The sequence below is a fragment of the Balaenoptera acutorostrata genome, chromosome 10 (genome assembly GCF_949987535.1).
Source record: "Balaenoptera acutorostrata chromosome 10, mBalAcu1.1, whole genome shotgun sequence".
NCBI lineage: Eukaryota > Metazoa > Chordata > Mammalia > Artiodactyla > Balaenopteridae > Balaenoptera > Balaenoptera acutorostrata.
This window is the reverse complement of record NC_080073.1, coordinates 32,116,966-32,129,015: the sequence shown is the minus strand read 5'-3', so window position 1 is coordinate 32,129,015 and position 12,050 is coordinate 32,116,966. Positions and strand designations below refer to the sequence as shown.

The 12,050-nt window shown below is 36.3% G+C and overlaps 1 protein-coding gene across 5 annotated transcripts in view; it reads right to left on the bottom strand.

Annotated features, from left to right (window-relative positions):
• Nucleotides 1-12,050, bottom strand: part of DENND6A (DENN domain containing 6A) — a 54,141-nt gene that overhangs the window by 20,081 nt on the left and 22,010 nt on the right. For all 5 annotated transcript variants that reach the window (XR_009009481.1, XM_057554647.1, XM_057554649.1 and 2 more), the window contains exons 4-9: nt 11,151-11,263; nt 8,996-9,076; nt 7,408-7,513; nt 6,724-6,803; nt 5,579-5,641; nt 4,717-4,772 (exon numbers count right to left, since the gene is read on the bottom strand). Coding sequence is in view for 4 of the 5 variants with exons in the window: in XM_057554647.1 (XP_057410630.1) it covers nt 4,717-4,772; nt 5,579-5,641; nt 6,724-6,803; nt 7,408-7,513; nt 8,996-9,076; nt 11,151-11,263 (499 nt within the window). In the remaining variant the exon portion in view is untranslated. The remainder of the gene's footprint in view (nt 1-4,716; nt 4,773-5,578; nt 5,642-6,723; nt 6,804-7,407; nt 7,514-8,995; nt 9,077-11,150; nt 11,264-12,050) is intronic.

Sequence of the window (12,050 nt, the reverse complement as noted above, 5' to 3'; positions counted from 1 at the left end):
TAATTTGATAACTTTTACTTATTTAGTAATTTCCTCCTAGTAGGGTCAAAATTTTTCCTAGTAGATTAGAGGGAAAAAAAAACTACATTATCTATTTATAAAAATCATAACCAAAGGACTTCCCTGGTGGCACAGTGGTTAAGACTCCACGCTACCAATGCAGGGGGCCCGGGTTCAATCCCTGGTCAGGGAACTAGATCCCACATGCGTGCTGCACCTAAGAGTTCACACGCCACAACTAAGGAGCTGGCAAGCTGCAACTAAGGAGCTAGCTGGCCGCAACTAAGGAGCACACGTGCCACAGCTAAGGAGGCCGCCTGCTGCAACTAAGATCCGGTGCAATCAAATAAATAAAGTAAATGTTAAAAAAAAAAAAAGTCACCAATCTACCTACCTGAAAACATACACATACAAGAAAGAAAAGGAAAAAAATACAAGTTAACTTGTAAGTGTAAAAATATGAAACAAATTTGTGAGATGGAAATTAGGGAAAGTTCATTTTAACTATTCAAAGGCAAGAAGAGAAATGTGAAGGAAGGGCAAAAAACCAAAAATAAAAACAATAAACAGTTCAAGGATAAGGCAAAGGAGCTCTTCTTCCTCCTTCCTTCCTAAACAATTCAATCCTACAGCAAAACACAGTGCATGGTAGGCATCTCTGCCAGGAGGGAAAGAGAGCCCTGTTGGCCTGAAGAGCGTATCAGGGCTTGTGTGAGATAAGGCAGACATCCATGTGGAGGGGGTGGCTTGTCGTTGGGGTGTTGGAACCCTAATGTAGTGAGAAAGGTGTGCATGTGTGGAGGTGATCTGATTTGGGGTGACAGAGCCCAGGAATTGTGAGGGGCATGGAGGCGCAGCAGGTGCAGAGGGTCAGAGCCAGAGTGGGTTGAGGAGGTTGTCCAGGGTGGGGTGTCAGAGCAGAGGAATGAGGGTGAACGTATGGAGGCGTGGCCTGCAGTAAGGTGTAGAAGCACAAGTAGGGAAAGGAGGGATCCATGTGGGGGCTGGCTTGGCATTGGGAGTCAGAGCACAACAGGGTGAGGATGGCATCCACACAGAGAGGCGGCCTAACGTGGGGTATAGAAGCCGACTGGGGCAAGAGGGGAACCACGTGGGGGGTCAATCAGGCATGGAGCAGGGCCTAAGCAGGGTAAGGAGGGTGTTCATGAAGAAGAGCAGCCAGGTGGGCAGTGTCAGAGCCCAAGAAGGATAAGAAAGGCATTTGCTCAGAGGAGAAGGTTGCAGCAGAGACGAGAGATTGGTTACTAACATGGGACCGATCAAATAATTAAATGAATCAAGGATAATAGGATGTAGCTCCTCTGTCAGAGAAAAGAAATACAAATATGAAAAGGGAAAAAAGTAGAGTGAACACTGCTATGTTGCACTGGAATTAGGGGTATTGGTGTGACTTTATAGTTTTCAATATATATGGATATAGAAATAAATATGTATGTAAAAGTGTTTACTATATTTGAGTGTGTATGTATACATGCATTTACAGATACATATTTTCCTTAGCTCTGTCTACTGAGAGGGATATTCCCTTAGCAAGGAGCACAACTAGTGCCCAGATCTTGACTTCTAAACCCTATTCTCTACTAAGTAGCTGATTCCAGGGCTGGGGAAGAGAAAATACAAGATAATCTTGGAACCCAACAGAACTGAAAACATATGTCCACACAAAGGCTTATATACAAATGTTCACAACAGCATTATACATAACAGCCAAAAGGTGGAAACCATCCAGATGTCCTTCAATGGATTACTGGATGTGGTATATCCATACAATGGAATACTATTCAGCCATAAAAAGAATGAAGTAATGATTCATACTACTGCATGGATAAACCATGAAAATAATATGCTCAGTGAAAGAAGGTAGACACAAAAGGTCACATATTGTATGATTCTATCCATATGATATGTCCAGAATAGACAAATCCAAAGAGACAAAGTGGATTAGAGGTTACTAGAGGCTGCGGGGAAGAGGCCATGGGGACTAACTGCTAATGGGGTACAGGGTTACTTTTTGAGTGATGAAAATGTTCTGGAACTAGACAGTAGTAATGGTTGCACAACTTTGTGAATATATTAAAAACAAATGAATTGTATACTTTGAAAGAGTGAATATTATGTATGTGAATTATATATCAATTTTTTTAGCTAGAGAAAAAAAAGATAAGCCTGGAACAAACAAGCTAGTGTTTCAAGAATGAAAAGGATATGACAAAAAAAGAAAAACAGAGGCCAGCTTGACATGGATTCTCACTGGCCAAACTGGGGACAATTTGAACATGAAAACCGATGAGAATAATGGATTTTAATAACCTGTTGAATAAAACAAGAAACCAGAAATCCATACAGATATACATACATGGTGCAATGTTTTAAAATATTTCTACTAATTCTTTGACACTCCTTTTAAAGCACTGAGCCTATTTCTCGCCCTCTTAGGTGGGCTGGGTTAGTGGCTTGCACTTAATGAACAGAGTAAATTAAAGCAATAATATACAACTTTTTTTTCAATAATCGTTGAACAAACGAACCTTTAATAGCGGTTACACCATTGAGGTGTCCTGATCCAACATCGAGGTCATAAACCCTATTGTCAATGTGGACTCTAGAATAGGATTGCGCTGTTATCCCTAGGGTAACTTGTTCCGTTGATAAATTTTTGGATCAATAAGTGATATTATGCTTTGGCTAGTGGGCCTAAGCTTTAATCACTCGGAGGTTTTTTTGTGCTCCGAGGTCACCCCAACCGTGTGGCATGTGGGATCTTAGTTCCCGGACCAAGGATCAAACCCGCACCCCATATGGTGGAAGTGCAGAGTCCCAACCACTCGACTTCCAGGTAAGTCCCAATAATATACAACTTTGAAGCCTGAGTCATAAAAGACATTGTGACTTCAGCTTTCTCTCAGATCACCTGCTGAATGTTGTGAGAACATTTAAGCAGCCCTTTGGAAACATCCACATGGCTGGAAATGAAGGTCTCCTGCCAACAGTCACAGGAACTGTGACCACCAGCCAACAGCCAAAGTAGCTTTCTAGGGAAGCAGACCCTCCAGCCCCACTTGTCCAACTGACTAAAACCTCAGCTGACATCTTGACTGCAACCTCACAAGAGATCTAGAACTAGAACCATCCAACTGAGCAGTCCCCAGATTCCTAACTCTCAGAAACCGTGTGAAATAATGTTTGTTCTTTCAAACTTCTAAGTACTGGGGTAATTTATTACACAACAATAAATAAATAATATACATAGTTTCAATGTATCTCCTCACAAAATATTTAACTACAAAAGGAAAAAGAATAACTTATCAATGGAGAAGCTTGGAGAACACCACACTAATAAAGTGATCAAAGTGAACATTATCAGCAATGAGGCAAGCCAACCTTGTGAGCTACCTCCTGGCCAAAGATACAGAGCCTGAATCTTATCATGAGTAAATCCCAGACAAACCTAAGCTGAGGGATTTCCTGCAAAATAACTGTCCTGTAATCCACAAGAATGTCAGGGCCATGAAAGGAAGACTGAGGAGCTATTGCAGACTGAGACTAAACAGACATGACATCTAAATGCAACAGATGGTTCTGAACTAGATATTATTGTGACAACTGGACACATTTGAATGTGGTCTTAGTATTAGATGGTATTAATTTATCAATGTTAATTTCCCAATTTTTATGGCTGCATTGAGTCCTTACTTGTAGGAAACAGACACTGAAGTATTAAGGGAAGATGGGGCATCAGGTCTCCAACTTACCATCAAATGGTTCTAGGAAAAAAAAGTTTACTATACTGACCACTTTTCTGTAAATCTGTGATTGTTTCAAAATTTTATATAGATACATAAATTTTATATAAATAATTATATATGTAAAATTTTGAAATAATCACAAATTTACAGAAAAGTGATCAGTACAGTATATATGTATAATTTTTTAAATATATAATTTATATATATTATATATATATATTTATAATTTTAAAATAAGCAAAGGAAAAATGGAAAAGACCTATATGGAAACATCTGACCAACTGACTTTAATAGTGGGATGCCCTTAAGGCATCAAAGTTGCAAATTAGTTTTTCTCTGAAGTATAGTAATGTTATCAGCAAGCGCACAAACAGATAGGAAGTACAATTACAAGATGAAGCACTCTCTGAAACCTCTGTATTACACTAGTAATATCTGTTACACAAAGTAGTTTTTATTGGGGGGAGGTAAGTATTAAATATTCAAGAGAGGAAACCTTTAACAGATATTGGTGGTATGCACCAAATTAACGGCAGTGTAGAATTACTAAAATGAGGGGTTTGTAGGGAAATCACAGTCTTCTTTTAGCACCACTTTTATATTCCCATTCTGGAGTATCATGCTTTATGCTCTCAACCCACTCCCCCCAACTCCCCAAAAAAGGCCATCCCTAGAAAAAAAATTATTTATTTACCATTCTCACACCCAACCAAACAAAAATAATTTGTGTGTACCATGTAATACCCAATCCATATCCAAATTTCCCTAGTAGTCAAAGCAACTGACATGCAGTCAGGGATGAACCACTGATTTACAACATGTGAAACATGACCATTTTCTTCCAGTTTTTTTCACATTTTATATAGGAACATTCACTTTCTAAAGAAATTAACAACAATATCATAAAGCAAATGAGACAAGGCAGTTAACAAAATTTTTTAGTCTTTACCTGAAAAGATCCACCTCATGAACAGTAGGTAAAATAACAGATATATGTGTGTCTCCCTAAGAGATAAAAAAGAAAAAAAAAAATAGACAAGATGTCACTAAAATTGCCAGAAATTGACTTTTATAATATGCCTATCTATCTCATAATCAATCAGCCATGTTGCCCTGTCTTCTAAGAGTCTCTTCCTCCAGAAGCAGCTACAAAGAGAATGGGTCTTAACAGTCTCCCCTAACACAGCAGAAGGTCAAGGACAACATAGATTCCACCGATAAAACATTAATCCAGTGGTCAGATGTTATATTAATTCTCAACTGTATGAAATACTACCATAATACCAGTTGATATATATAACAGGCAAAATTTGTTTTCCTATTGCTCTCCATTTTTATTTAATTCAAAGGACAATGGGAGTGCTAATATACCAGTTAAATCATTTCAAATGAAAAATTCATCCCCACCCACGAACAAATGTAACTTTGGGAAAAATGAAAGGCGATTATAACTACAGAATCCTTTTGATTCAAGTTTCCTAAAAACAGAAGTCTGTTGACCACTCTTCTAAGATAAGAGGTTTTGTTAGAATTAAACCTTGTTTAATCTTTTTCAAAAGATAATTTTCTCCTTGTCCTCACAATTACAGTATAAATTCTGAGTTCTCCAGTGTCTACTAGAGAAAGAACAAGAAAAAAAATCGGAAAAACATTAGGAAGCTTATTATCAATTCATTAAAAATTATTTAATGGGATATTTCAGTGATATTCAGAAATGTATCATAAACCCAAGAAACTCTACATTTGCTAGTTTAAAACTTCTGTTAAAGAGACTATATATGCTGGATCATTCTACCACAGTAGCACACTACCTGCTGAGTTAACTGCACTATTTGAGTTGTCCCAGGCTTGTCATGACATGTGGGAATCCGTACCTAAAAGAGAAGAAATTAACTTTGGCTACAAAAGAATGACCTTTCTATAACTTGTGAGTCCTGCTACAATGAGGGATCAGAAGCACTCTATCCTGATGCTAAAAAGGTACACTCAACAACGCCTAAAAAGCCATAAAAACAAAATACTTATGTCAGATTAAAAACTAAAGTCATATTTTAGTCACAGCAGAAGGTAAGTGAACCAAGGTCTCCACATTCCCATACACACAGAAATCACTAATCCACTGAGAAGCAAACGTGCTGAAAAACAGAAAAGGACATGAACTACATACCACTTCCTGTTTATTGTTCTAATCTTTGCTTCATTAATATACACACACCCAAACACACCCTCTCAAGCTTGCCAAACTATGGGATAAATCTCACAGGGAACCATGAGAACTCTCAACCCAGACCTACTTTTGATGATTTCCCATGGAAAAAACAGAACAGAGGTCCTACAGAAATGAGCACATCTAAAGAGAGAACATTGCCAAAAATAAGTTCAACTTGAAAATGAATTGCAAAAGCACTTACAGCACATTCATACAAAGCCTGAGAGCAAAATGCTAATTCACTGTATTAAAAAAAACCTTAGTAGAGAACAATACCCTGGGATGGACATGTTGGTCTGAAACTGCACATTAAAAAGATCACTTAAGACTAAGAACCAATGACCTGCTGTATTAAAAAAAAAAAAAAGATTAAGAACCAATGGCTTTCCTAATTTCTTTTAAATTTTACTAACTCATACTCAACTCTACAAGTGTTCTGCAATACCATCCATTTCTGGAGGGCCATGAAGTTGCACAATTCTAGGAGGTGGCATTTACATTCACATGCATTATATAAGAATGACAGCATCATGCAAACTCTACAGGATGAAAATGGGACTGGTGACCCCTGGAGTTGTGTGACTAATGGTTCTGTGCAGCAGGATAAATTGCGGTATCTTTGTAACTCCTCACATCAGTGACAAGTGAAAGCAACAACAGGACTGAATGTTATTAGGAAGTTAAAAAGCAAAATTCATGCGTGAGCTTCCTAAAAAAGGAGACAAATGAAATATAAGCTATTATTACCTTCATTACTACCCCCATAATAGGCAGATGTAATGTTTTCCCTGGCATTGGTGCAGGCCATCGATCAACATCATTACAAGCTGAAAAATATAGTAAAATATTTCTTTAGTATAAGTGGAAATACTAAAATATTAAAAATGGAACATTAGAAGTTAGAACTCCACTTTCTGCTTTCTATATAGCAGAAAAAATACACTGGGAAGGATGGAAGATAAAAGGCAAAAGTACTGAAAATATCTTATATTTCACCAGATATACACCTATGTTCTAGGATATAAATTGGTTAATACATGTTTTGAAAGCAACAGAATAGGTTTAAAGGGAGTTTTCCTACTCATTTATTACTACTAAAATTAGCTACAAAAGCACACCACCTAGCAGAGGTCTTCTCTCTGTATTGAGTGACATAAGGATTTCTGTTTAACAGTACTCTGAGTATCAGAATTGGCAACTCAATATTTGTTTATTATTATCCTAAAAAATAGGCATCATCTGTGTTGCAAAAGAAGAAATAAAAGATAGGATCTTTGGTGTTTGTAGGTAAATATGCCAGAAGAATTGTTTTACCTCTCTCTCCTACCATATAGTCCTTAAAATTCTTAACTAATTTTTTTTCATTCATTTCCAGTAAAAAATTTTAAACTCCTTCATAAAGGTACCTAACTCACACAATGTTTAACTTACCTGCTTCCAAATAAGGTTCATTCTTTTCAAAATACTCTGGTGCTATCTGTTTGAGCACGGTGTGAAAAAAATGAATATAAGGTAGTTTGCTGATCAAAACCAAGGACTGGAGGGAAAAAAGAAACAATGTTTAATTTCTTAATGATTATAATTTAAGTTTGCCATTTCTTATATAATCAATTACTAACAAGCCAAATTCAGCAAAAAGTGTGGATTTTAAAATAAAAAGGCTTTTACAGTAGATGGTTAAAAGAAACATAAAACTATAGTGGCAGAACACCAAAAGTTTAACCTTATTACTATATTTTAAGAGCATAAAGACACATTCACAGATTTTCCTGCTGTGCAGGAAAAAGAATTTACTATAAACAAACTGATGTCATGGATAATTCCAAAGCCTAGCTACTATTGTTGTCAGCAAAGCAATATTAGGAATTAGCCAGGTTAACTCTTCCTAAAAAGGAAAGCGCAAATTGTGATGCTTTTCAAACTAAGACCTATGACTGTTATATTTTAGAGTTCAATGGTTTTAGCCACATTCTTAGAAATTGTGACTTTATAGTTTGTGACAACTTCAGATATAGATTATGCTGACTTTTTAAAAATCTATTTTTCTTGAAAACTACTTTTTATCTTTCCATTAAGCATCAATTAGTGGTCAGGGCATGTTCTGGTTACAAAAGGTAAAGGTGTGTCCTTGTTAGCTGGGATTAAATTGGAATTAACTGATATTTATATATATATCTTTAGAAACAAAAAGATTATACATTTAGAGTGGGAACAATAATGACTAAGATGTTGATCAAGTATATTTACTAGCTCTTCAAAAAAAAGATACTGCAGGCTTTTATTAGCTGTAAATATGTTACAATCTGTTTATTCTTTCCCTTATTCTAAAATGTGAAAATTAAACAGATTCTTCTGAGTTTTGACAGTTTCATACAGTAACTGTAACTTACTGTCAGGAATCTAGTACAGAGATAGCAGGAAGGCAAAATTCAATAGCAGTTAAAAATCTAGGGACTTCCCTGTGGCACAGTGGTTAAGAATCCGCTTGCCAATGCAGGGAACACAGGTTCAATCCCTGGTCGGGGAAGATCCCACATGCCGTGGAGCAACTAAGCCCATGTGCCACAACTACTGAGCCTGCACTCTAGAGCCTGCGAGCCACAACTACTGAGCCCATGCACCACAACTACTGAAGCCCACACACCCTAGAGTCTGCACGCCACAACTACTGAGCCCACACGCCACAACTACTGAAGCCCGTGTGCTGCAACTACTGAGCCCACGTGCCTAGAGACCGTGCTCCAAGAGAAGCCACCAAAATGAGAAGCCCATGCACTGCAACAAAGAGTAGCCCCCACTCGCCCCAACTAGAGAAAGCCCGCATGCAGCGACAATGACCCAATGCAGCCAAAAAAAACTAAGGACAGGTGTCTACAATCTAAAAAAAAAAGATAAAATATAAATTCTAGTATGTTTAAAGATAAAATATCAAACACTTTAAAGACTGTTCATTCTAATAATTTCTATTCTTCTAACCACAATGTAAAAATATTTTTCTATTAATGTATATGAAAATTACCTTCTGAAAGTAGCCTCTTTTTAGAGTTTTGTCTCGAACTTGTCGAAAATACACATATCCATAAAAATAGGCAGGATCCTTCTATAAAGGAAGTGACAAATTAAAAAAAAAATATATATATATAGCCATCCTTTCTTATTAAAAGCAGGTTCCTTTATAAACTTGAACTGAGATATGAGGTACACACAAAGAGCTAGTTATGCTTTTCCACCAATGCAAACAACAATCATGACAATAACTGGCAGATAAAAACCTGCTAGCTTGCCCAAATAATCATAACTAAAGTACTAAGGTCAGATTTTACCCCCTATAACTTACTCTGTTTGTGTTCTTTATTCATATCTGTGGTAGTTAATGGAAGTTAGGAAAACAATCAAATTCTGTTTTCCCCAATGCTATACTTAGTTTTTAAAAAATTCTGCCTACAATTCTGAGTTAGGCATCAGTCTTATGAGGTATCCTAATGCAAAATTTCAAGAGAGAAAATAAAAGGAGTTAAATGCCAATCTGAATCTTACAGAGACAGTTATATTTTTACCCAACAATGATGAAACACTGGAATATTTATCAATATACAATTTGAAAGGTCCAAAAAACTGACAAAGTTTTTACATCCTAATGGAATAAACTCTGGCCCAGTTCCTTATTTGATTGTTATTCTTTAAACAAATATTTTTTGACTACCTACTTTGAACAAGGCATTGTGTTAGAAAAGATAAAAAGATGTGTAAGACACAGTTCCTTAAGGAGATCACAAACTAAGAGCGATAAGAAAAGTACAAAAATGACTAGTATGTGATAGGAGGGCAGGTACCATGCAAAAAGCACAAAGTGTTACAAAGAGGCCAAGGGGGAAGAGGTTACTTCTGTCTATGGCGATCAGTATTTTGTTGCGGAGGCAGCTGTTTTTGAGTTGGGCATTGAAGGATGGATATGATTTAAACAAAGACAAAGACATTTCAAGTTTAGACGGCCAAGAGTTTGAGCAAAACCATGCAGAGATAGAAAAATACAAGCTACCTCAGGAAAAAGCATACAGTTCAGTTTAGCTAATATATGGCACATGTATAGAAAGGAGATTAAGCTGGAAATTTGAAAGGCAAAGGTTTTATTTTGGAAGGCCCAAAAAGTGAGAACCAGGAAATATTACTATCATTTAGCTCTTTATTCATTAAGCAATAAGTAATCATTTTAGATTTTATTTATTTTACGTAATATATATGTACACTTTAGCTGGGTACACTGTGTAAGATATATTGCACTGAAAAAGACAGAAGATGGACGTCTTTGGGCAAATATTTTTATCCTCAATAGCCCTCAATTCCTTCATTTGCAAAAGGAACTCTCTTGGAACAATACAGGGAGGATTAGTAAGATAATATATGCTTATTGATACAATGCCAAGAACATAAAAAGCTCTAATAAGTACTAGCTCTTATTATCCACAGTTGACAGAATATGTTATTAGTGATAGCAAACGGTCATGAAAAGGACAAGACGGCTATAAGAGACATTTCAAAAGGTAACATCTTTGCTAACTGGAAGAGGATTCCTGTCATTAGTGGAACCAGGAAGGTAAGCTGTAAATACTTATTTTAGGCAAAAGATGTCAAGTTCTTATTGGATGTGCTAATAGGACATCCAGATGGAAATGTTCTTCATGCAGTTAGAGATAAAAGTATGAAGTACCAAACAGAAATTCTACACTCAGGAATCATCTGAATTATTAAAACTGTTTTTAATAAACAACAACTATAAACCAAAGCTCATTCAAAAATCAAAAAGAGACAACAATAATTCTACTAGAAAGCAGGTAGGGATTACCACAGGGAAGCTTCAACTCTGGGTGATATTTACTGGTATACTACCACCCCACTTCCACATCTAAACAAAGAGTTTTAACACGTGAAAGAAAATTAATTCAACATTCTAATTTCTATAATTCACAATGGCATTATGTTTTAAGAATAGTAACTTTATAAAGTCTCTTTCACTCACATGCTAAATCCTTATGAATTAGACTCAGGAAATTCAGCAGTATAATACAGTAACAAAACAAAAGCACAATATTTCTGAATGCTATAAGAGGTAACTGAGTAACTGAGTTCTAAAGTTTCCTCTCACATAGACATTATTCTATTACTACTTTTCCAACCTTTAAGTAAACTGGTAAATCTTTCTCAAATTGATCCAGGAGACAATGCAGTGACACCCTCCTCCCAGAAGACTGTCGAAATCTAAAACAAAACTGGGTATCTCCAAGACAACCTAATGAAAACAAAAGTGAAAGAAATTAAGGGTAGCACAGTATAACATTTATTTATCCAGTTTCATCACATCTTAGAGCTAAAGGGGTCCTATCAGTTACTGAAACACATTCTGTCATGCTTTAGAGAAGAAAAAAGAGATCCTGACAGTTCGACTTGCTCTGAGCCATCTTTGCTAGTTAGAGGCAAAGCCATTAGTAAACTATGCATCTTAACTCCTATGTCCCGCTACTGTTTTTCCTATTCCATTTTCTCTATGTAATTAAAACTTTTTGAAAACTGTGTGCATGTAACGTTGATTCACAAACATAATTATGAGCAAAGCAGCCAAATACAAAAGAACACAAATTGTTCAAATCCATTTACAGAGTTTTGTTTTTTTTTTAAATAAAGCAGGCAAACTAAACAATAGTGTTTAGGAATACATGGTTGGGTGATAAAAATATAAAGAAAAGCAAGAAACTTATTACTATAAGAATCAGTAGAGTGATTTGAAAAGATACATGCACCCCAATGTTCACAGCAGCCTTATTTACAATTACCAAGGTATGGAAGCAACCTAAGTGTCCATCAACAGATGAATGGATAAAGATGATATGATACACACACCCACACCCACACCCACACCCACACCCACACACAAATGGAATACTACTCAGCCATAAAAAAGAACAAAATTTTGCCATTTGCAGCAACATGGATGGACCTGGAGAGCATTATGCTAAGTGAAATAAGTCAGACAGAGAAAGACATATGTATGGTATCACACGTGGAATCTAAAAAATACA